The 26909-nt window shown below is 31.3% G+C and overlaps 1 protein-coding gene across 1 annotated transcript; it reads right to left on the bottom strand.

The window, feature by feature from the left end:
- Window positions 1-837: 837 nt before the first annotated feature.
- Window positions 838-25646, bottom strand: LOC143545192 (G-type lectin S-receptor-like serine/threonine-protein kinase At4g03230). Its single transcript, XM_077037118.1, has 8 exons — window positions 25194-25646; window positions 5155-6090; window positions 4906-5064; window positions 4617-4810; window positions 2315-2525; window positions 1982-2219; window positions 1438-1588; window positions 838-1361 (listed from the first exon to the last, which is right to left on the bottom strand). The coding sequence occupies exons 1-8, from the start codon at window positions 25633-25635 to the stop codon at window positions 1065-1067; spliced, it is 2628 nt and encodes an 875-aa protein (XP_076893233.1). The 5' UTR covers window positions 25636-25646; the 3' UTR covers window positions 838-1064.
- Window positions 25647-26909: the final 1263 nt, after the last annotated feature.

Below are 26909 nucleotides of genomic sequence, written 5' to 3'. Positions count from 1 at the left end.
CTTATAATATCTGTGATGTTAGGGACCAGACCCTTATAATATCTGTGATGTTAGGGACCAGACCCTCATAATATCTGTGATGTTAGGGACCAGACCCTCATAATATCTGTGATGTTAGGGACCAGACCCTTATAATATCTGTGATGTTAGGGGCCAGACCCTTATAATATCTGTGAGGTTATAGGGCGAAAGGCTCTTTAAAACGTATGATTATGAATGTAAAGAAAGTATGTAAGTAAGAAAGAAAGTATGTAAGTAAGAATGAAGGTATGAGTACTTATGTGTGTATGAAAGAAAGTTATGAGGTTAAGTACGTATATATGTAATAAGGTATTGTATGGTATTGTATGATTAACTAGAACTCACTCAGCGTAGCTGACTTTTAGTATGCACGCAGGTGAGTAGGATGAGACAGCTGGCTTGAGTGGAGGACACATGGCAGAAGACTAAAGCCTGGCATCTGAAGATCTGATATGTTTTATAAGTTATGTTTTGATTTTGAAAGACAAGAGGAATGTTTTAAGACATGATTTTGAATTGATATGTAATGTTTTATGAAAGTTTTATATTCCGCGTAAAGTTTTTAATAAACTTTGATTTGAAGGACTGTGTTTATGAGTAAATCCGACGCTAAAGTAGGGCTACCGGTGACGGGGCCTTACACTTTACATTAACATCACTAAATTAAACATAAATAAATAAATAACTAAATGACCATTCAAGTTTGTGTGAGTTGAGTGTGATTATATCCAACGTTATCTCCATTCATAAATTTAGATTGGCCTCAACTGTGTACAAGGAATCCAGAAGCCATGAACCAGACTCTGACTCCACGTAATATTTATATAAGTTATAATTTCAAGTATCTAATTAAACTGGTTGCTTATGAACCAAGTAACTTAAATATTTAACATGTCACTATAAATTACATTGGCTATAATTTATGTACAATACAGTTAAAACATATTGTATATAAGAACTTTATAAGTCTAATATATAACCCATTTTGATTGTCGTCAAAACTTGGCTTTGTCTGAAATTTTGATAAGCATATCCTTCTTCTCTTACCGCCCTTCTGGGAGAGTCATACTTACAGTTTGATCTGGTCTGTAGGAAGACGAAGAAGGGTTTGACAAGATTTTACGAGCTACAAAAGCTGGTTGTTTTGGATTTGGAAGGCTTGTAATATCACCCGCAAGCATCAAAACTACATTAGTCATTGTTGGACGATCTCCTGGATCTTCTTGCACACACAATAACCCAACAATTATGCACTTTAATACCTCAACGGAATTGCTAGATTCTACAAGCCTTTGATCTATTAAATCGAATGGTATATCCTCTTTCCACAAATTCCAGGCCTAGTAATTCTTGCATATTAGGAATTTAGACATTTATTCACAAGCCAATAGCTAAGAGAAAAAGGAAGTTACTTACATGACCTAAAAGGCTTAAATTGTGTCGTGGTTGAAGAGCTCCTGTGTTCTTTTTCCCACTGATAATCTCTAGAACAACTACTCCAAAGCTAAACACATCCGATTTAATTGAAAAAAAACCTTCTAATGCGTACTCTGGAGCCATGTAGCCACTAATAAAGGAAGTAATAAGAAACATCAGGATACAATTATCATAAATAAATCATTAATTTAAACATGTAGTGTTCTGGTTACCAACTTATTCCATGTTTGGAAAGGAAAAATAGTATTTTTTTTATACATTTAATGTTTAATCTTGCCTATTTTGTTGCTAATGATATAAAGTCTATTGATTAAATATTCTATCATTTTCCAATTTTTAAGAATAACTGTATATTGCAGTTTAAGCGTTGTTCTCAAGGTGTGCATTTTTTTTCACAACTGTGGAGCATGGTAACACCAGATGTAAATTGAATGAGAAACTAGCAACATGCTGCGTATTTAAGAAAAAACTTTTGACACATGGGTTTTTCTTCTAATGATAGCATCCATGTTCGAATACTTACTAGGTTCCAACAATTCTATTGGTGGTTGCTTCAATTTCCCTTCCTTGAACTATCTTTGCCAAACCAAAGTCCGATATTTTCGGATTTAGTTCCTTGTCCAATAAAATGTTGCTTGTTTTTAGATCTCTATGAATAATCCTCAATCGAGAATCTTGGTGGAGATAAAGAAGTCCACGAGAAATTCCTCTTATAATCTCAAACCGTTTGGCCCAATCCAATGATATTTTTGGTTCTCCATCTTGCAACAGAGATAATTGTATAACACTGTTAGTTTAGGAAAAAAAACATTAGATACTGTGATTAAATTTGTATATATAAATCTTTAAAGCCAACCAAATATGAATGCATCCAAGCTTCTGTTTGGCATATACTCATATACAAGTATCTTTTCGTTGCCCTTCATGCAATATCCTACCAATCTAACAAGATTCCGGTGCTGAAGTTTGGCAATCAACATCACCTCATTTCTAAATTCTTCTAAGCCTTGAACGGAAACACTAGACAATCTCTTTACAGCCACTTCTTGTCCTCCATGAAACTTACCCTAATCACATTGTAAAATACATACATACATATATATATATATATATAAGGTTCAAATAAAAACAATTGTTTTGTGAGAAGGATGAAAATACTTTAAAATAAAGTACACCACCTAAATAGAACACTATAACATGTAAATAGAAAACTATACAACTTTTAGAAACTACCAATCTCAATCACTAGATCCTAGATCTAAAGGTGTACATCTATTCTTATGTTTCTCATAAAACTATTGTTTTTTTACATTAATCTTACCATATATATATATATATATATAGGGGAGGGTTATACTAAAAAGAAGTAGTTTCCTAAGAAGACTAGGAATAGATCATAACCATTGGATCATGTTAATCAATGGTTGAGATTTAAAATTACTAAAAACCGACATAGTTTCATAATATTATTCATTAACCATAAGATGTAATGTCAAATGTCAAAAATCTAATAGTTCTTACCATTCCTAGGAAACTCTTTATTTTTATTTGAACATTTTTCTATATATATATATATATATATATATATATATATATATATATATATATATATATATATATATAATGTGTGACGATCATAAGAGAACCTTTTGAAATTAAGAATTTTGATACCCATTTTGAGCCACATAAAAAACCTCTTAAAAATATTAAAAATAAATTTATAATGAAAGAAAAAACGAAAACTTTTAAAAAGTAAAAAAAACCAAAAAAATTTATTTTTCAACCCGTCATAAAAAACAAAAAAAACCTTAATTATACACATATGCATATTTGTATTTAATCTCGATTTATATAATGTACATATATGTATATTATCATTTATCTTAATTGTACATATGTGTATAAAAAATAACATGTATAAAATTAAAAAAATAAGTATTATACATATGTGTAAAATTTTGCTAAACCAATATTTTTTAATTTTTTTTATGAAACCGGGATGAAAAATAAAATTTATGGTTTTCTATTTTCATGTTTTTTTTATTTTTTATTTTTTAAAATATGGTCAAAATAGTTTTCAAAATTCTCAGTTTCAAAATAATTCTCACATGATCTTGTGTGTGTGTAGTGGTAGGTTCAAAAGGAATCCACAAAAAAGTGGGAAACCATGTTTTTACATGTAAAAAAATCATTTTTTACACGTAATTACATATTCTTACATAATCTTTTTAATCTTTTACATATAAACACATGTAGAAACCGTTTTCATTAAAAAAAATATTAAATATCAACTAAAAAGGTAAAAAGAAAATATTTTTTACAAAATTAAAATTTTTTATTGGAATGTTTTTAATATATTTATAAGAAAAACTCTAAAATTTTATGCTAAAACTAATTTTTCTTATATGTAAAATCGAGCTTTAAAATATTTTTTTTATATGCAAAAGACATGGTTCTCTAGTTCCTCACTTTTTCAAAGTTCCTCATTAAACTCTCGCATATATATATATATATGTATATAAGAGATATTTTGATAAACTAGATGAGTTATAAGAACTTTAAGAACTCAATATGAACCACATATTTAATTAAATAAGTATGGAATATGTGGTTAAGAATAAATCTGATTAAAAAATTGATCAGGAGAGAATAAATATTTTTGATGATTACACAAGTTTAAACTGTAGTTACACATTTGTAATACGTCGATGGTGTGTAAAAAAATGCTGTAATTTTTTTACGTTACTTACGCTTACGTATTACATATGTGCAAAAACAAATTCAAAAAATTATTGTTACGTTGAGTTTTTTCGAGTTCTTAAAATTCAAATTGGTTCTCAAAAGAAATCATATATATATATATATATATATATATATATATATATATATATATATATATATATATGTGGGAAAGTTAATGTATAAATGAAATTAACGTGTTAATTGTGAGAATCAAGTAGAGTAATTTTGTAATTACATCATAGAGTAATTACTCAATGATGTAATTACATAACTACTCTACTTGTATATATAATTACTGTACTTGATTCTCACAATTAGCATGTTAATTTCATTTGTATTTGATCCAAACCTCATATATATGAAAGAAAAATAATGCTTTGGTATGTTAGTACTTATTATATGTTGGTGATTATCACCTTGTAGACTGCTCCAAAACCTCCTCGTCCTAGCTTATTAGTTTCAGAGAAGTTATCAGTTGCAGCTAGTATGCTTTCCAATTGAAAGAATGGTACCCCAATGCCTTCTGTGTCTTCTATCCTTGACTGATCTAGATCTAGTAATTCTACGGCCCATCTTTCGCTATTGTATGTTTGACTCACCGAATTTGTTCCTAAACATAGTGAACAACCAAAATTGATGATCTAGTAGTTCTGATCAATATATGCATTAGTTTATGCATGTAATAGACGGTCGCTAGCTATTTACCTATTTCACGAATGAGTGATCTCTTGTAGTATATGTAACCAAGGCTTCCTAACAGTAAGATCAGAAGGATTGCCATTATGATGATCAAAACGTGTGCTTCAGTTCTAATAGATGATGAATTATCACCAGAAGATTCTTTTGCTATAATACAAAAATTATGTACCATAAATGACAGACAAAAGATCAAAAGTAAATAGAATTAAGGAAGAAAGTAAAGAGTTTCCACCTATATTGAAGTACCTTGTAAATTTACACGAATGAAAATATCATGTTTTCCGTCAGCTTGAAGATTATTTAAATTCGATTCCCATATCCAACAAGTGTTATAACCTTCAAGGCGACCGCTTCTGAATTCATCTTCTTTAGCAGGTGCATAAGAATATGCAGTGCAATTACAGTGTAGAAGACACCTTTTTTGGCAATCTGACTCATTCGTAAAATTGAGAAACTTTGGGGTTGGTTCTTCAACTTTTATTCGGTTCCTTTTATAGAACTCATCATTGACATTACATAATAAATTATTTGTTCGCTTGCACCCAAGTGAATTTTCTTCTTGTAAAATAGGCTCAAACCCGTTCAAACAGTCACACGTGTGACTCATGTCTTCTTGATGGGTACAAAATGAATAGTTTCCACAAACACCATAAACACCACAACTATTCTTTGGTCCTTGCCATTCCAAAATCCATTGTTTATTTTTTTCTTCCCATGTATAATACTGTATATATCCTGTATCATTCATCAACAACCTTGAGTAATTTGGGAAGACGAAAGAATTCTGGAGATTAGTGCAGTTGGTTTTATTTTGTGAGTAGTTAATACAGTAATTTGTTTCATATGGTCGTTTGGTGGAGTTGGATAGCAAGTAGTATGCGCCAATGAACAATGGGTCCGGGTCAAAACTCTTCGCTGACCCGCTTCCACTTTTCCAATGATATGTTGTGTTTTCTGAATTCAAAATGGCATATTGATTGGTCTTTTCCTTTTGGAAAAAAAAGCGTCCTGAGCTTGGGTCATTGGCATTTTTCCAGGAAGTCAAATTTAACCTCTTGTTCAATCTCATACCAGGAAGAAAAGTATTAGTTGGATAAGAGAAGCTTTCCCATATTGTATTTCCTGAATGAATGTCTATCAAAACGGCATTTCCTGAATCAAACAACTTTAAAGCTGTCTGATGAGCGCCTCCTAGCAAAACCAGGTATGTATTACTTATAGTTCTTTGTTTAATAAACATGTCACTTTAAAGAATAATTCAAATAATCTATAATCTATAACTTCAAATAAACACAACTACTGTTTGATAAGGTCACTATATCATTCATTCTCACCTTTTTAACCATTTCTGATAATAAAAAAAAGTACTTGAATTGGTTTCTTATGGCCCGATCCTCACAAGAAGGTATTCTTTAAAATTACGGTCACCTCTCCATGATTATTCTTAGAACAATAACAAATTCATTTCCATGTGCAAAAATTCTCTGTCGTATCCGTTAAATCATTGTGTGTAACCCACAAATAGGTTTATCTAATAGTGATTACACGATTTGAAGAATAATCCATGTTGCAATTTCATCAACTACAATCGCATAAAATCGCATACAAGATCAGGCTATCATCAACTAAAGGTGAAGGAGGCAGACATCCATAAGACAACGTTTCGGGCACGGTACGGACACTACGAGTTCTCGTGATATCGTTGGGTCTAACGAATGCTCCCGCAGAATTTATGGATATGATGAATAGGGTATGCCGGCCGATGTTAGACAAATCAGTTATCGTATTCATTGATGATATATTGATTTATTCTAAGAACGAGCCCGACCATTATGAGCATTTAAGAGAAGTATTGAAGATTTTGAAGGAGGAGAAACTATATGGTTTTCGAAGTGCGCGTTCTAATTGCGTGAAGTACAGTTTCAAGATCATGTAATCAATCATGAAGGGATTACTGTGGACCCATCTAAGATTGAGGCGATAATGAATTGGAAGACTTCGCAAAACCCGACTGATATACACAGCTTCCTAGGGTTGGCTGGCTATTATAGGAGATTCATTCAAGGCTTCTCCAAGGTAACCGCACCGTTGATCGGTATGACCCGAAAGTCTATAGTATTCAATTGGGTAAGTATTAGGAAGAAGCTTTTGAGGATTTAAAGAAAATATTCACACAATCTCCAATCATTTCCATACCCGATGGTGATGAGGATTTGGTTGTTTGTACTGATGCTTCGCATCGTGGGTTAGGTTGTGTGTAAATGCAATGAGGAAAGGTGATTTCTAATGCTTCTAGACAGCTGAAAGTACATGAGAGTACCTACCCGACAAATGACTTTGAGCTAACAACAGTAGTTCATGCCCTCAAGATCTGGAGACATTATCTGTATGGTACTAAGTACGGATCATAAGAGGTTAATGTACTTTTTCGAGCAAAACGAGTTGAACGTGAGGCAGAGAAGATGGTTAGATTTGATAAAGGATTATGATTATGATATCAAGTACCATCCTGGTAAGGCTAATGTGGTCGTTGGCGTGCTAAGCCATAAGAATGAAGAAGTCATTGCAACAATGAAGTCTTATAAGATAATCATTAACTCGGATCTCTTTGGAGAGATTATAAGGGCACAAACAGAGGTGCTTATTGATGAAGGATTAATAAAGAAAGAAAGAATCTTCGTACAGCAAGACGAGCTGGTGGATAACACTCTTGGTGTGAAGACCATATTTGACTGTATGTAGATTCCACGTCATTGAGAACTTAGAGGTCGAATCTTAGACGAAGCTCAGAAGTCGAGATACTCGATTCATCCAGGATCCACCAAAATGTATCAAGACCTAAAGAAAGACTATTGGAAGTAGTGGATTACGTTCGTAAGTGCTTAACTTGCTTATAAGTCAAAGCAGAGCACCAGAAACCGTATGGAAAGATACAGCCACTAGATATACCCGAATGGAAATGGGTACACATCACCATGGATTTCATAACTAAGCTACCGCATACAACTAAACATCATGATACCATATGGGTGATTGTGGGCCGTTTGACAAAATGTGCTCACTTTCTTCCTATACGAGAAGTTATCTCGTCAGAAATGTTGGCAAACGTGTTCATAAAAGAGGTTGTGGCTAAGAATGAGGTGCCATTATCTATCGTGTCTGGTAGGGATACTCGTTTTAATTCTAGATTTTGGAAGAAGTTTCATGAAGCCATAGGAACAAGACTGAGCATCAGTACGACGTATCATTCTCAAACAGACAGGCAGTCTGAAAGGACTATCCAAACCCTTGAATATATGCTACATGCTTGTGTATTAAACTTTAGAGGAAGTTGGGATGACCACATGCATTTAGCAGATTCTCCTACAACAATACCTACCATTCAAGTATTGACATGTCGCCATTTGAAATGCTATACAGTAGACGTTGTTTAATGCCCATGTGTTGGGAAGAGATTAGTCAGAAAGAGACTGGAAGATTAGAATTTGTGCAAGAAACCTCTTCAAGGTTTGATAAGATCAAGGCAAGAATGAAAGCTACTCAAGACCGACAGAAGGCATATGCTGATAAGCAGCGACGACTGATTGAGTTTAACGTTGGTGATAGTGTGATGCTCAAGGTCTAGCCTTGGAAGGGAATTATTCGTTTCAGATATAGTGGAAAGTTGAGTCTTGGGTCGTTTAAGATTATAGATCGAGTAGGAGAAGTGGCTTATAAGTTAGATTTGTCGGAAGAGATGGTAATAATTCATTCTACCTTTCACGTCTCTCACTTGAGGAAATGCCTAGCCGATGACACGTCTCTAGTGCCATTAGAATACATCAAATTTTATGAACAACTAAACTATATCGAACAACCTTAGAAATAGTTGACCGAAAAGGAGAAACAGCTTCGCAGTAAAGTTATCCCTTTAGTAAAAGTGATTGGAAGCATCGTAAAGGGATCAGATGCTACTTGGGAAGCTAAGGATGAAATTAAAATTTTCTACCCGCAGTTGTTTAAGTGATAGTTAGGTTTTGGGAACTAAACCTCTTTTAAGGGGGGTAGACTTGTAACATCTAACATTTTAAATATAATAATAATAAATAATGAAACTCAATTAAATAATAGAGTAATAAATGATTGTAGGCTTAAAATAGATGGACTTAGAATAAATTATGCATGGAAGAAGAACGAGCCTAAGGTCCATAGGCTTAGGGTATAAATACCCTTAAAACCATACAAACCTTTCATCTTCATCCATTCCTCACCATAGACTATACACTCAAAAACTCACACTTAAGTCAAACGCTCTCTACACCGCTCGATTTTCCGAACCGAGATCAACCCAAGGTAGAATATCATTTATCTCAGTTTACCCAATACCATAGTACCGGACACCGCAGCCTCGGGATGTCGTTTTAGCCGTTTGAAGCAAGATCTAGAATGAATCGGGTGATTAAACTAACTTAAGGGTAACCTTGTCTTGGATATAGATCAACTGAAGCTACCTAGGTCAAGGATGAACAATTTCCGGCCAAACGCGGCGGCCAACAGCGGCTGACGGCTGCGGAAACGCAGAAAAACCCTAAAAACGCGTTAAAAATAACCATATTTGAAGAATCTGGCGTATATGTATATGCGGCGTATATGTTTGTAACACATACGGCGCAAATGTTGGACAAACATATGCGGCGCATACGTTATACATTACGACGCATATGTTATACAACACACGGCGTATATGTATACTTATACGCTGGAAGACTTATCCGCTGGAAACTTATACGCTAGAAACATATACGGGGCATAAGTGAAATTTCAGATTAAAGAAGGATATGCGTTGTATAAGTACATAAACGCTGAATATGAACTTATGCGGCATATAATTTAAGAATAAAGGATTAATTAGTAATAAAAGGTAATGTTTAAAAATTATAAAGACCTAGAAAGAAGGACCGGGGCTAGAATAGAAACGTAAAAGCACGAGAGTAATAGTTAACTTATGTGCCTTATTACACAGTCAGTCGTGCACAACTAAGGAAGGGTATCACGAGTAACTCTGAAAGGAACCGAGTTCAGGTGAGTTTCTAGCTCCTTTCTTTGTTATTTTTTTAGGGTTGTGTGCATACTCCTATGTGTTGGTTAATACACTTACCTTAAGTGGTAAGTGTATGTCTTATGTATGTTAAATGTATGTGAACGACATAGAAAATACATGTGTAAGTATGTATTTATATAATTGAATGAATTTATGGTCGTATGGTGGTATGGGAAAGTATGACGGGTTGTAGACCCTAATAATATCTGCCAAGGTTAAAGGGTTGCAGACCTTTATAATATCTGCGAAGATTCCAGGGTTGTAGACTCTAATAATATATGCGAAGGATAAAGGGGTTGCAGACCCCAATAATACTTGCAAAGGTTATAGGGCGAAATGCTCTTTTAAAACGTATAGATAGTTATGTATGTAATGCGTAGGTTAAAAGAATGTATGTATGTATGTATGTGTGTGTGTGTGTGTGTAAGAAAGGTAAACAGGTTAAGTATGTAATATGTATCTTCGGATACCTATATATATGTAAGTATGTGAATGTAATGTATGTTTCCTGATTAACTAGAACTCACTCAGTGTAGCTGACTTTTAGTATGCACGCAGGCAAATATAATGAGACAGCTGGCTTGAGGAGCACACATGGTTGAAGAATAAAGAAATTGGCATATGAAGATTTGAAGTTATATGCTTTGTGATTTTTGATCTTTAAAGACATTTTTAAGTTTTAACTGTTTATGCCAGGATCTGAGATGGTTTGAAGAATTGAAATCAGATGAAGAGGGATCTATACTTAGGATGTGAAATGTAAATGTTTGACTTGTATTGACTTCTAGAAAACATTTGTTTTAGATTATGTGTTGTATGTTTTATGGATGTGTATTCTTTCTAAACGGGGGAGAATAATTAGGGAATGAATTTGCATCACTTGACGATGGAATGCGAGTTTCTAGCATTTGCAACAACTGATAAAAGTGGTTGAAAGGCTAAAAAACTGGATTTATGAAATTTTATTGTGGTCAAACCGATATCACCAAAATTCATAAAGTGGGATATTACTGACTATGGGTTCTAGTCAAATGTAAAATGGAAAGTCTAGACAGTTATATATTATACGTAGCATGATTCATGAGCTTATCATGCAAAGTGTGATATTTGTTGAGTTTGTAATATATGAGTATAATTTGGCTAATGATCTAACTAAAAGGTTAGGAAAAGATCTCGTGAACAAATCAGTCATGGGGATGGGTTTAAAGTCCATATTTTAATATCTTATGTCAAGACATCCAATTCCCATATAATACAACGTTAAATGTTAAATTCAATGTGGCAAGCTTGTCATAACAATATTGGAACACATTAATATAATCATCCCAAGGTATGTGTTCGGACTGGTAGGTTGAAGTTTAGATTCTTAATAGTCATTGATAACTTGCAGTACGGTTGCGAGAATAATGAACTATCTATAAGAATATGAAGTTTAGCAGCTTCATGAAGCTTTGGACTTGAGCTTTGATATATTCTTTGAAGGATTTGGGACACATGTTACTAAAATATCATGTCAATTGGAATTTGGATTTGGAAACACATGCGTATTTACCTACAACTATTAAAAATGGATAACGCGTAAATACTAAGATGAAAATTCAATCCATATGACATCTTCATTTTTGCATATTGTCTGTGTTTCTGTGAGGATTGTTAAGTTAATCGTGGATATCACTAAAATGGGGGAGGAATGTTGGTTGTTTTAGTGTTATTATATTAACTTGTCGATCGAGGAAATAACGTTAGAGATTAAACGAGTTAGGTGATGCAGGAGTGTGGGCTCTATTTAATTTTAAATGTTATTTGGGATTTATAGTAACATTGGATTTATTATTTTAACACTTGGGCTTAAGTGTTATGTTAATTGGGTTTAACTAATTTAGGCCATATTATTTTAATAGAAACAAAATTATGAATCAGTTTATATGGAGGCCGATGGTTATTATGTTGGCTAAGGAGTTTTTTTTCCCTATTTTTGTGTGTTCTCGATTGATCAACGACATGAGAAAACAGCGGTTACTTGGTTCTCTCTTTGATTCTTAATAGAACAATAACAAATTCAATTCCATGTGCAGAAAGTCTCTATCTTATCCGATAAATCATTGGTGCACAAATAGGTTTATCTGATAGTGATTACACGATTCAGAGAATAATCCATATTGCAATTTCATCATCTACAATCGCATACAAGATTACCATCTTTGTTTATTTGTTTAATTGGTTAATTTTGGGTTAGAGACTACATAATATGTACAACAGATGGGATTGAAACCGGTATGCTTGAACAACTAAAATATCCTATTTTGAAATGGGAAAACATAGCCATGGATTTTATCACCAAGCTTCCAACCACCGCGAGCAAACACGATAGCATTTAGGAAGTCGTTGATTGATTGACCAGGGCTCATTTTCTACTTATTCGTGTGAATTATTTTGTAGAACAGTGGGTTCAAATCTATGTAAAGGAAATTGTGTGTTGACATGGTGTTTATATGTGTATCATCTCCAATCGTGATGCCCGATTCACTTTTCACTTTGGGGATCCACTTCAATCATCCTCAAAAAGATGGTCCGTCCGAACGAACCATACAAAACTTGAGGATATGCTTAGGTCGTGTGTCATAGATTTCGGTGGCAATTGAGATTCTCATCTTCCATTAATCGAATTCTCGTATAACAGCAGTTATCATTCTAGTTTCAACATGGCACCATTTGAGGCACTTTACGGTCGTAAGTTTCGCTCTCCGATCTGTTGGAATGAGATTGGTGAATCCAAATCACCGGTCCCGAACTAATCCAAGAAACCACCGATATAATTTTTCAAATTCGCAACAATCTATTCGCTGCTAGAATTCATCCAAAGAACTATGCTGATAAACAACGAAAAGCCCTCGAATTCAATGTCGGCGATCTTGTACTTCTTAAGGTATCTCTTTGGAAGGGAGTGGTCCGATTTGGAAAGAAAAAGAAACTTGCACCTCGTTATGTTGGTCCATTCAAAATCCTTGAAAGAGTTGGGAATGTGGCATACAAACTTGATCTACCTCAAGTGATTTGAAACACTCATCCAACTTTTCACCCATCAAATCTCAAGAAATGTTCGGCTGATGAGTCACATCCTTCTCAAAGAAGTACACATCAACGAATCGATGCACTTTGTTGAAAGAATGGTCGAGATCATGGATCGAAAGGACAAAGAAACCGAGTGTAGTCATATACCATTAGTCAAAGTTCGTTGGGAATCAAAGCGCGGAGCGGAATTCACTTGGGAACAAGAAAACCAAATGGAATCCAAGTATCCACATCTTTTTCCCACAGACTCTTCCTAATAATTTCGGGACGGAATTTCCAAAAGTAGGGGATACTGTGACATTTGCCAAATTTTTCTATTTGAAACTTGATCCATATTGTATTTAGAATCTTTATTTAATCAATAAATCTATGGATGTTATGTTAGATTGTGTGGTCTTATTCCTGGCAAACTAACTCAATCATGTTTTATAATCAAGTTTATTCAAGTATATTTGCTAATTTTGTGGTTTTAACAAGTCCGGGGACAGAAACTGTCAAATTCAAATATTCTGATACTCAAACCATGGGATTTTTTTCCTTACCACACCGTTGTGGTCACCTTTCTTGAATAAGACAAAAATGTGGTTCTGAAACCTCCAAACACGGGGCCGTGCTTCCCTTAACAGGCCCCCCGTGTCCAACTGTCATCGATAAGACAAAAATGTGGTCCTTACACATGAAACACAAGGTCGTGTTAGTGTGACATGGGGTCGTGTCAGTCTACCAACTCAGCCAATAAATAGATGAACTTGTTTCATTGCTTAGACGGGAATTCCACTTAAACACATACACTTTGCACTTGTAATCAAGCATTTTGGAGTTGATTAGAAGGCTTGGAAGGTCTCTACTATATTCGGAAGAAGAATTACCATCTTTGTGGTTAAATTATCTTGATTTCATCTTGTTCTCCATCTTAGATTCAAAGCTAATTGGGGATTTCTAAAATTAACAATCAAATTTTGTTGGATCTTAACATGCATACAACAATCTATCATCTAAAGTACTTTAAATTCTTGTTTTAATATATAAATAATTATGAAATTTATATAATAAACAACATAGAATTTTCATAAACAATTGTATGCATAGTTTTGTTATTTTAAATTTGTTCTTTAAGATATAACAATAAATATTACTATGATTTTTGGTTAATATAAATATTTATGTTCATAAAAGAAATCCATAAACATTTTTTTATAAAATCTTAGGAATCTCTTCACATTTCATTAAACTATCATCAATTTAAAGTATATTTATAATCGATAAGGATAATTATCTCGATAAAACATAGTTTCATATGTACGTACATACATACATTTATATATATATACATACATATATATACATATACATATATATATATATATATATGCATATCTTATCCATACTTTTGTATAAGTATTGTATGACATAACTTACTTTTTACATTTTATCATATTCAACTCATTTATACCTATACCCATAAACGAAGTCCCCAAAACGCTAATGAACATATAAACTAAAATTTGTCCGTTTTCATTCAAATATTCATACTTGTGTTATTTAATATATTAGGATAAACCGTTGTACTTTTCCATGTCAATCATCCAACTCTCTTTTAGGATTTGTCATTCTCGCTCCCATATCCAAGTGAGTAATCATTACCCCTTTTTAATTTTAAACACCTTGGGGTGTATCATGTATGGTATTAAAAAATCATGATTTTGTTATTCTTTCAATCATGCAATTCAATCTGTGTTATGTGTTTATTCATGCTATGTGTGATGATGTGTTGTGTTGTGTGGGTATTCAATCAATCAATCAAGTGTGAATCATTAACTTAGCAAGCCATCGGTAATGATGATAGATCTATCTGGGTGACGGCCATCCAAATTTGACCGGCTTTGGCATTTGGACGATTGAAACCGAATTTTAGTATAACTTTCGGATTGTGGTCAAGTCAACAAGGTTTGATCACACATATTATTAAATCATATGTGTTATTAAATCATACGTGCTTAGATATACCTTTAACATGTTGAATTACGTTTTCAATATTATATATATATATATATGGTTGTTCACAACTATTATATAGTTGACCGTATTTTATACATGCATGATGTAGGTACACAAGTTTTATGTTTTCAATGAAGTTCAAAACGTAGTATCGCTATGGACCTAGGCTATTAAAACAATAAATGGTGTTATCTTTATGCTACATTATTACTTTGAAACTACTTGTAATTTGTGACATGTTTTAATGTGATGAATAAATATTATAACTTTAATTAGTGTCATATGCTATGAATTATCACTATTCACGCCCCGACTAATAATCCGTCGTCGGTTGGGGTGTGATAAAGTGTTGTTACCAATACCATTTTTTACCTATACCGAATTTAAGAAAAAGGAATACTTATACCAGTATCGCTTACGATCGGTCGGTACTGTACCGGTATTCGGGGGAAAAAAGCTCATCCCTAGTTACGATATTTCCGTAAATTACAAAATACAATCATTTAATTACGCTTTAGAATTTGTAATAAAGTCATTTAAAAGATAAGTCATTTTGTTTTCAACTATTTAAGGCTTCAGTTATCTTATATTTTTATCACCAATCCGTCCATCTCAAACTATGTAGGTTAGTTTAATCACACAACGTTTTAGAAAGGTATGTTTTATTCTTTCTTGATGTCGCTATCTGTTATTGCAATGAACTATCTTTATACGAATTTTTCTAGTTTATTATATTATGTATTTTCCCTTTTATTTTGCAATCACCAAGTTTTTATGTATTAATAACAACAAATACCTATATTGCATGTAGTCTTACACTGTTTGTCTAATCACATTGTCTTCCATATCTCTCTAGCCTAACTATTTAAGATTGTTCATCATTACTCTTCTTAATTTTAAAACATAATTGATTATTTTTTTTCTTTTACGACCAAACTTTAGTCTTTTTAAATTTAGTTTTTAAATCCGTGACAACGTTTTACTATAAAATATCATTTTTACACACGCAATATTTAATATAATAATATCGGTATGAATTTTATGTTTTTAATATAAATCGAACACCAAAGTTTGATTTGTAGCTTAAGATTAATAGTGCATAAATCTATTAAAAACTTAAAACCTTATTAAAAAATAATAAACAATAATTATTATATAAAATAACTGAATTTACATATTACATATAATAATCTTTTATTTTTATTCTATTTTTCATCCGTGAACACATGCTATAACTTGGTATTATTGTATTGGTATTAATACTATTATTACATAATAAATTTAGGAACTTTTATATAATGTAAATTTAATCAACCTAAAACAAAGCGCCGATAATCCTATGTGATAGTTTTCAATATCATGAAAATATATATTTTTTCATTTCTGCATTTTATATAAATTAATGTTTGAGTAGTATTGTAAAATTAAGACGGTTTTTATATTAAAACCAAATTTTGTTTGGAAACATATTAAATATACTATTGGTTAAAGTTGTGTCTTATTTCTTCATATTTTTTGTCTCTTAATAATATGGAGAAATTAAATTCAATGAAGCTAAAAGTTAAGAAAATGCCAAAAATGAGAAAAAAAATTCCATTACTATCCTTAACTCATTAATTAACAACATAAAAAGTCATGGTTGACTTCAAACATTGATTAAAATGATCTAGTTATTGAGATTTCTTTTTACATCTACCCATGAACTTAATTTATATAATAATAAAAGTAGGAGAAATATATATTAGTCTCTTATACATTATGCATTCAAGTTTGCATCATGTAATATTCAATTTTATATAACTCTTATTTTTTTACTTTTAGTCCCTACACTTTTTCATAGTTTACAAATATGTCACAAAATATATTTTCCACTTTCATTTTTGGTGTCCTATACTTTTCATCTTATACATATTTTTTGTTTAACGTTTACGTTTGAATTTAACGAGTTAACGCGTTGCAACGCATGCGTATGGTTAAATGTCATGTCTATTTTTCCGTTTAACAGCCCCATCACAATGCGTAGATGTTAAGTTGACTTAGTTATTTTTTTCTATATTTTATGTTTCTGTTTAATTTTTATGTGTTAACACGATACAATGAGCGTATGTGGTTCAACGTTTTTACGTCAACTTTTTGTAACTTTTTCTTACTGGTTAAAGTTAATTACTGACTGCGGGAGAGGGGATGGCGAACGAAGGCGATGGTGGTGGTAATTTCATACTTTCGAGTGGAGTGGATATGTAAATACAAGGTTTTACACCTCCACCGCAACGCGGGGGTGTAAATACTAGTTTTATATAATTTTATATACAACTAGTTTTTATTTCCCGTATTACGGGGTTGTGCTTTTTTTTCGTGTCTAATATTTATATTTTTTGGATTTCAATTTTATTTAGTGTAAGAAAGTTAATAATATACTTAGAGTTTGATGATGAAAGGATTTCACAAATAAATGAGATATGAGTTTGGTAAGACTCATGACCCGCTTATTTTTTTTATTATAAATTGTTACTTAATATAAATAATATATTTTTCTTTAAAAAATTGGATATTAATTTTTAGTATATCCCTATTTTAAAAGATTCTCAAATCAATGTGAGATTATTTTTTTAATATAATGAGATGTTATAACGCGTTTAAGGTTATCTGCGTTTGGTGAGACCCATACCCATGAATTCAGATCAAATGCATGAGAAACCATCATTTACAAATAAGACAATCTGGTGGCTTGAGAGAATGTAAGAAGCAACCAGAAAGCTTTTAAGGATTTCGTTTATATATATATATATATATATGATTGATTTCTTTTGAGAACCGCTTTGAGTTTTAAGAACTCGAAAGAACTCAACGTAACAATTTCTTTTTGTGAATTTTTTTACACATGTATAATACGTGAGTGTAAGTAATGTACAAAAAATTACAGTATTTTTTTACACACTAAATCGACTTATTATACATGTGTAACTAACATTTAAACTTGTGTAATTATTAAAAATACTTATTATCTCTCCTAATTCATTTTTTAATTAAATTTAATCTCAACCACATATTTCATATCATTTAATTAAATGTGTAGTTCAAAATTGAGTTTTTAAAGTTCTTACAACTCATCAAGATATCAAAATATCGCTCCCATATATATATATATATATATATATATATATATATATATATATATAGTAAGGATCCTAAGAGAACCCTTTGCAAATTGGGAACTTTGAGAACAATTTTGGACCACTAAAAACACCTTTGAAAAGAATATTTAAAAAAATCATAAAACAAAAATAACAAAAATTTTAGAAAAGTAAAAAAACCAAAATTCTTATATTTCATTCCGGTTTCATTAAAAAAATAAAAAATAAAAATAAATAAAAAAAACGTCGTATTATACACATATGTATAATTTTATTTAATCTTTAGTTACGTAATATACACATATGTACAATGTCATTTTTCTTAAATTATACACATGTGTATAAAAAAATCATGTAAATGTACATATATGTATATATTATACATATGTGTATATAATTTGGCTAAACCGAGTTTTTTTTATGAAACCGGCATGTTAAAATAAGAATTTTGGTTTTTTTACTTTTTTCATTTTTGTGTTTTTTTTTATTTTATGATATTTTTTTTTATTTTTGAGTTTTTTGTGATCCAAAATGGTTCTCATGGTTCTCAATTTCAAAAAAGTTCTCTCATGATCATGATCCTATATATATATATATATATATATATATATATAAGATTAAGATTCTTAGTTTTATAGTTTTTCTTTCATTTTCTTTCTTTTTTGCACCCAACATGTATTGTAATTTATTTGAATCATCATATGTTGTTTTACATTATTCGTTTATAATATTTATATATTTTTTTTTTGGATTTTATTTTTATTTATTGTAAGAAAGTTAATAATACACTTAGGATTTAATGATAAAAGAGTTTCACAAATAAATGAAATGTTATATAGGCTTAGTGAGACCTATGACCCACTTATTTTTTTTACTATAAAATTGTTTCTTAATTATAAATAACATATTTTTTTAAAAAAATGGATATTAACTTTTAGTTAATCCCTATTTTATAAGATTTTTCGTATCAAATATTTGATTAAATTTTTAATATAATGTGATCTTATAACCCGTTTAAGGTCTATTTGGGTTTGGTGAGACTCATACCCATGAATTCGGATCTAATACATGAGAAACCTTCATTTAAAAATAAAGCAATCTGATGGCTTGAGAGAATTTAGGGAGATTTCGTTTATATATATTTAAAATAGTATTAGGGCCGGTTATTTAATATTTTAATATTTCTTTAATAGTTGTAAATTTATTTATTTATTTAATCTAACCTCTATAATAAAGGAATCTGATATGGGACATAGGTCCCTTTAATATTCATTGTTTTCCCGCCCATCTAATTATTTTAGGGTTTATTCACAAAAATAAAAATAAACAATCACGATTCCTCTCCTATTCTAGAGGCTACGGGTTTTTCTTCTCCAAGGTCCATAATATCGGAAGCCTATATTCTATTCATTGCAATTGATGAAAACACAACTGGTGATTAATAATTCTTTTTGATTAGTATGTTATTCATCTGCAGTTTTGTGTTTCCTAATTATTCGATTTGAAAACGAACCCTAATTCTCATAGCACACACAGATGAGTGCGATCAGGTTTTAAGTAGCGTTTGAGAAATTAGCATGTTTCGATTCACTCAATTGTTTATTGTTCCGTTTAATTAGCTTTAAAGTAAAGATTTTTGTCTTGAAATTATTATGGATTTGAATTATAAAGAAGATATATTATGGTCTGTGAAATGGGTTGTATTTGATTTTGAATGTGGTTTGGTTTCGACTGTGACATGCTTTGTCAGAGTTGTTTATCAAACTAGGGTGAAAAGAAAAAATATTTACTTAAATAGGTGATTTAAAAATTATTTATCAAAATAGTTTTTTTTTTTTTTTAAAGACTCTAGCTTCTCACTCCTAGTCTTATTGAGTCAATGAATAAACAAAGTTTTATAATTAAGAAAAGTTAAAAGATAGCTTAAAATAAACTTTTAATATTTTATTGTACTGTTACATATTTTTTTTAATCAAAAGTTATTATTTTAAATATTTTTAACTCACGTCTATGTAAACTAGGTCATTGTTATTGTATTCTTTTTTATTTAGTCTCTTAATTTCTTTATATTATTTTGTGTAAAACAAAACACGTTATTAATACAATACCTGATCATGTTTATTAAAAATCTGAATACGGACTTTATTATTATTTCAAAACATCATTTTTGTTATTATTTTTGTGAAGATGAATTTTATATAATCATAGCAAACTGAATTGATTGTGAAAAAATTGTTTTTATAGATAGTAAACTATATGGGTGTTGTTGTTAGGGGTGCAAACGAGCCGAGCTGAGCCCGAGCTCGACTAAGCCGAGCTCGGCTCGTTTAACTTACACAGAGCTCGAGCTCGGCTCGTTTCGAGCTCTATTTTCAAAACTCGAGCTCAGCTCGTGAATGGATTTTGAAGTTCGAGCTCGGCTCGTTTACTATTTATCAATTATTTTTTTATATAATTATAATTATTTTATATATTTTTTTCTATTATAGTTTATGTATAAAAGAATATATATTATTTTGTTATTTTTATTTATTTTTTCATAACATTATATTTTTTAATTAATAATTATTAAAATATATATTTTAAAAAAATTATATAAATGGCAGGCACAATTAGGCTCGCGAGCCGGCTCGAGCTCGATAAGTAAAGCTCGGGCTCGGGCTCGTTTATTAAACGAGCTTATTTTTAGGCTTAAGCTCAAGCTCGGGCTCGGGCTCGATAAAGCTCGGCTCGAACGAGCTTTTAACGAGCCGATTTCGAGTAGCTCGCGAGCAGCTCGGCTCATTTGCACCCCTAGTTGTTGTGTCGGTAAGGTACGAACCGAACCGATTCTGGCCAAACAACAATACCGGTATTCATAAAGATCTTAATCAATTACCAAATTTCCCACCGGCTATATTTTGCTAGTTATTTTAAAAATGTCGTTAAGAAAAAAGAGTTATTTTGAAAATACTGAATATTATAAAGGGAATTTTTAATTATCATATTTTTTTTCACTATATTATGTATATATATGCGATGCATTTTTTTAACTATGTATTAATCTCTCCAATTGTTCTCCAATTGTTGATCTTCAATCTTTTATCTGTAGAATTATATTTCTATTCGTGCTTTTTAAAGTTTGTTGAACAACCCAAGAAAAAAACTCCAAGTTACATATAAAATGTATATATAAATTAAAAACATAGATGTTTATAAAAATATTTAAAAAAAAAATAAAATGTATTTAAAAAAGTTACAGTACGTATGTAAGAGAGTTATTAAACATTTAAACTATGTTTGATTAAATATTATGATCTAACTAAATATTTTTATTATATTATACTTGAAACTTTTTTCTTAGCGTTTTTCAAATAATATAATTTTTTAAATATAGAACCTTTTTTTTATTTAATAAGAATAGGAGTGAGAGATTGAGTTTTTTTTAAAAAAAAAGCCTATTTTAGTAAGTAAGTTTCAAATCACCCATTTTGATAAATAGTTTTTCTTCTTCACCTATTTTGAAAAAAAAAAAAAAAAACAAACTTTGCTTTGTCATTAGGGGCCCAATTAAAAAAATAAATTATTGATATCTAGGCTTGCTTCATTCAACCTTTACCTATTTGTTTAAGTTTTGGATTTATGCTTGAATGTTGACTGGGACTTGCTCAATATCTGCTCTTTTCAATATCAAAGCTGATGTTTGTATATTTGAAATCATTTAGGGATGAAAATAATTAAATACACGGTTTATCTAATCCAGCTAACCGATGATAGACATTGAAATCATCGGGTCTTAAATGCCACTTCTGAACCTTTGTTGTAATTGGCAATTTCTTCTTTAGCTAAACATGAAAAACTCTTTACTTTGCATTTCTATTTGTTGTTTATAGTGGCTTTGTGGCAAAAGATATCAAGGCATTCTTTGTTTAGGATTTAAGATGGTAAAGAAGCGACTTGTTACTTCGTTTCAACTATTATAATTTAATTATGTTTTGTTAAATAAACCATTATGATCAAAGGCCGGAGAACATTCAAAAGACCAGGATTTTGATGACTTCTTGGAGCACCTAGCTCAAATTTATAAAATTATAGTGTATTATGATCATCTGGCCATTACTGGCACTGCCCTTTCTTTCTCTTACTTTGAGGTGGTACTGTTGACAAGCTTATTTTTGTGTGCAACAGGCCCGGCCCAAGGGAGAGACGAGGTGGGCTACAGCCCCAGGCCCACTCTCTCTTGGGGCCTAGTAACTAGTTGTTTAGTAACAATTAACAATCATATATTATGTATAATACTGTTTTATTAAAAGATATCAACTAAACGTAAATTGTGGAGTGGAAGAGGCTTTCAACGCTTGTTTCAAGAGCTTTCAATGCAGGTTCGAGTCTTCCCCAGCCATTTTTGTGAACTGTTTTTTTTTTCTTTTAACATAGCGCACGCTAAAGGCCAAAAAAACAAACTAAGCCCCTTTTTAGCCCCAAGTACACAAGCGTATTAAATTATCTAACATATTTATTTATTGTTTTTTATTTGCGATTTGTTTTTATTGTTTATTGTATCGTATTTTTATTATGTGACTGACTTGAAGTGTTAGCCCATCTAGATCATAATTTTACCATTGCTATTAACCATTTAAACATTTAAATCGTTAATGCTATTAAGAACGATATATTAGAGAGTATGAACTACAAGGAGTTGATCGAGAGCGTTGCTTCCAAAAATGCTACAAGGTTCACGATTCTTTTAAGTAGTTAAACTAAATCATTTATAATACTTTTATTTTGTTTAACGTTGTCACAATCATTTAATTATATATGAATTATTGAGTTTATATTTAAGGGGCGCATACTTTTTTATTAGCCCCGGGCCCAAAAGTTCTAAGGCATTCTCGGAGACGGCCCTGGCGTGTAGTATGTTGGTCCAATGATCCTGTTGATAGATTGGATGAGAAGCTAGCACTACATTAGGTATAGACTATCAAGGGATACAACTAGGTATCAAGACCGGAAACACTAGAGTATATTGTTACATCTAATCTTTTATCAGAACTGTATGAATCCATATTATTATGCTTAGACGAGTTTATGGGATTATGGAATTTTACAAATCATACGAAACTTTGTGGCCATGGTTTCATTTTCTTTATCTTTATTTACGAGTGGTTGATTATCTTTGCACTTACGTTATTAGTAGGTTAATGATGTAGCCGATGTCTGGATACTAAACCGGTTATTTGGCTATCTTTTTAGCAATGGTGTTGTAAGATACTAACAATTTATACATTTTCTTCCTTATTCTTTTAAGTTCAATTTTAAACATTTACTAGGGTTGAATGACATTATTGTTTATTGAACGGTTTATTTTTGTGTTTGAGATGGAAGTACAGATACTTGCTGCTACATCAAACCGTGCACCCGACACTCTTATGAAGGCGGATTGCAAATGGACCTTTTTCTACCATTTATCGCCTTTTTAAAAGTAATCTCAATAATTTGACCCATTTCTTTGGCAGCTAACTATTTTTAGAAAAAAATTAATTTCACCAATTTTTCTGTTTTAAGTGTCATATATATGTTTAATGGATGTAGGAAAGATGTGTAGCACATGAAATTGGTTCTTTAATATATTATCAGAGAAGAACTTCCACACAACAAAAATGCAAACTTTTTCACTCTTCTTTTATAAATATTATCTTAAAAAAAACATATACTTTAAGTTAAGTCCATTATTTTTTTACTTTATGTTTATGCTGAAGTAGGTTTTACTTTGTAAAGAATGAGTCAGATTTCTTATTATGAGGTTATATGAAATGTGTATTATTTTTAGTGACTCTGTTTTACTTATGATGTGAAATTGTTGGGGTGCTAACGGATGTGCGTATTTCCCTTTTGAAGAACTTTGTGACAAAGCTCTTGGTGCAGCTATCTTATTTAGGTAATACTTTAATAATATTATCTAATTTATTATTATTATTTTTATTATTATTATTATTATTATTCAAATAAGTTAACACACGGTTTCTTAACCTAGTTGTTATAATAGTAAGGGTATAAGTGTTACTTTTTAACAAATTAACAAACAAGTGTGATGGTATTAGTGATAACGGTTTCAATTAGAATGAAATGAAATCACATTAATTAAAAGGATGATATATAACTATTGTCTATTGTACTTAAATACTGATTTGGAACAAACTTCATAAACGGACGAAAACAACACTTTACTATTTTATGTATTTTTAAATTAAAGGCAGGGCCACTCAAATGAGGAGAGCAATGCCCTGGTTATTTAAGTCGTCGTTCAGTCCACAACTCAGAGACAAACACAAAGTTTTATTTTTTATGGAAACGACACTGAACTTTGTTACATTGGTTTCGATTACACTAAGCAGTTGAGCAGCAGGGGCGTAGCTAGCCAGTTAAAAAGTATTTATTGTTATATATTTATGTATTTCGACATCGAAAACCCCCCCCCCCCCCAAAAAAAAAAAATTTCCTTTACAACGAACACCTAGAAACTTTGACAACGAACCTTAACCCACAATTCAATAAAAAACAACTTTTTAAGCCTATAACTTTTATTATATAAACATAAGCCCATACCCATTTAAACCTAATTGGTTAATTATTAAGAAAAATTATAAAGCATTGACACTTTAGCAACATTGACACTATCGCAACATTGGCAGACTCCACGGCTCCGGTGCGGCAGTGATCCAAGGATTCAAGTGACTTAAAATATTATAGACAGTAAAATATTATTAGACTAATGGTTCGGGATGGAAAAGTTATTTGTAAAATAGTAGATTGCGCATGCATCTAACTTTCTTAGTTAAATTTCCTTATATATTAGCAAAATCTTTAGAAACAATATGTTTAATAACCAAAACACTGTTAAAAAAATACTAAATCATGACCTGACACCAATTTGAAATTGATTAAAATATCAATGTTTTTTTTTGGCTCCTAATACTTTTGCATTCACTGGGATTGTTAGCGCAAAATGATTGATTTAAACTAAGTCTTACCTATTGCTGTGTTGAAGTAAACATTTTGGTCTTTGTTCAGCACCTGGAAGTTACCGTCATCTGTAATTGTAAGAACTCCAGAGGGATCCAATAGTGGTTTATCACGATTAGCAACCCATACCACGGTCTTTGGATCCATGACATACCAAATCCCAACATATTGTCGTTGAGACTCCGTTACAAGTGGAAAGAATCCCATGTGAAAAATTCTGCCAGGTGATTCTAAATAATCAGTTCCATTGATGGTTTCTCTTGTTGTTATATTGTCTTTAGACGAACAACAAAGAATAAAGAAACATAAAACAAATGTACACAGGAAGCAATTGTAGGTAGTCGTATTGGTGGTTGATGATATGATAGCAGCACCCATTTGAGTATAGTGTATTTGTGAGGTGTGTGTTATGAGAAAGAACCTTAGAGATAAGGAAATTACATGAACCATTGTTTGGAAACTATTATCTTTGGTGGAAAATAATAATATGGCTCAATTATTTGAGTCAATGACTACTTTTAAGGTCCACGGGGCTTTAGTGGTGGACCCACTAGATAGGTACGTAAACCATGAAAGCTAAATTTATGGATTCAATAAACTTAACTGTAACTAAAAAGTGTAAGAGATAATATCTCGTCAATACAAATACCATTCAGTGTTTACACATTATTGTTTTGTGTAAACTACATGAGTGATTAATAGAACATAACTAGTTTTCATGTCTTTCAGTTTTTTGTTTTCAAATGGCGATATTATTAAAACGAGGCTCTAGCAATCATAGGTATAACTAACAATGCAAAGCAACTAAGACCAGGAAAAGTCAAATATACACCAACTAGATCACTCTAAAGTTCCAATGCATCTGATCGAGCCAAAATAGTGTGCATTACCTCTTCCACTCCGTGCTATAAAGTATCCTTCCACATCAATCCATGCCTAATCTAATTTGTCGTTAACCTCTCTGTACTTCTATGTCGCATTTTCTCTCCATATATCACAAGGATAATGTTGGACTTAATTCTCGTCCTCGAGTCAATGAGGCGGGGTGGGCTAACCCATTGAGCCTATGATGGATTCGTGTCTTGTTTATCAAGTTGAGCGCGTGACTTATTTTACATGGAAATAAATTACTTGGTGAACAAGTCGAGCCAATGACTTGGACAACAAGGAAGTTTCATAATTTTTAGTGGGCTAAACATATAAAACTAGCCATTCATTTTCCTCTCACTATCCAAAACAAAAATAAACACACGTTTGTAATTTGATTTCATAAGTGCAGTATCCATATAAATTAATTGTTTCTCTATCGCTAAAACTATTGAATGATACTTTTGATATGTGGCATTTCTAGCGTCTTGATAGATGATTTAATAAAATGATTTTGTTGATCGTTAAAAAAAATATAATAATAATAATAATAACAATAATAATAATAATAACTAGATTTTAATAATTCAAGTTATCAACCATCAGTTAATAGTAATTCTTGTTGTCAATTGACTATTGACAATCCCCACTTTTAGTTTTATTACCAATAAAAATGTCATGCTGACAGATCGTTAACTCCGTTGGTTTTCGGATAACGTGGCGTGTGATGTGAATTAAAATTTTATAATAAAAAGTTTTATTAATAATTCAATACCAGCTACTCCGTTTTCTTCAACATACAACACCACAAATCCTAACTCCATTACCACCTAACTTTTTCTTTATCACCATGCCAC

Source organism: Bidens hawaiensis, unplaced genomic scaffold (assembly GCF_021521415.1).
Source record: "Bidens hawaiensis isolate Kalapana, Puna unplaced genomic scaffold, B.hawaiensis_p1.1 tig00013866_1, whole genome shotgun sequence".
Taxonomy (NCBI): domain Eukaryota; kingdom Viridiplantae; phylum Streptophyta; class Magnoliopsida; order Asterales; family Asteraceae; genus Bidens; species Bidens hawaiensis.
This window is presented reverse-complemented; position numbering and strand designations above follow the sequence as displayed.

What these genes read in the sequence shown, in the direction of transcription:
- LOC143545192 (XM_077037118.1), bottom strand. Translation starts at nt 25,635, where the DNA reads ATGGTTCATGTAATTTCCTTATCTCTAAGGTTCTTTCTCATAACACAC. An exon ending in GTTTTGGAGCAGTCTACAAG is followed by an intron (nt 2,526 to 4,616) that starts GTGATAATCACC and finishes CAATGTGATTAG; the next exon opens with GGTAAGTTTCATGGAGGACA. An exon ending in CTTGGATGCATTCATATTTG is followed by an intron (nt 2,220 to 2,314) that starts GTTGGCTTTAAA and finishes CTCTGTTGCAAG; the next exon opens with ATGGAGAACCAAAAATATCA.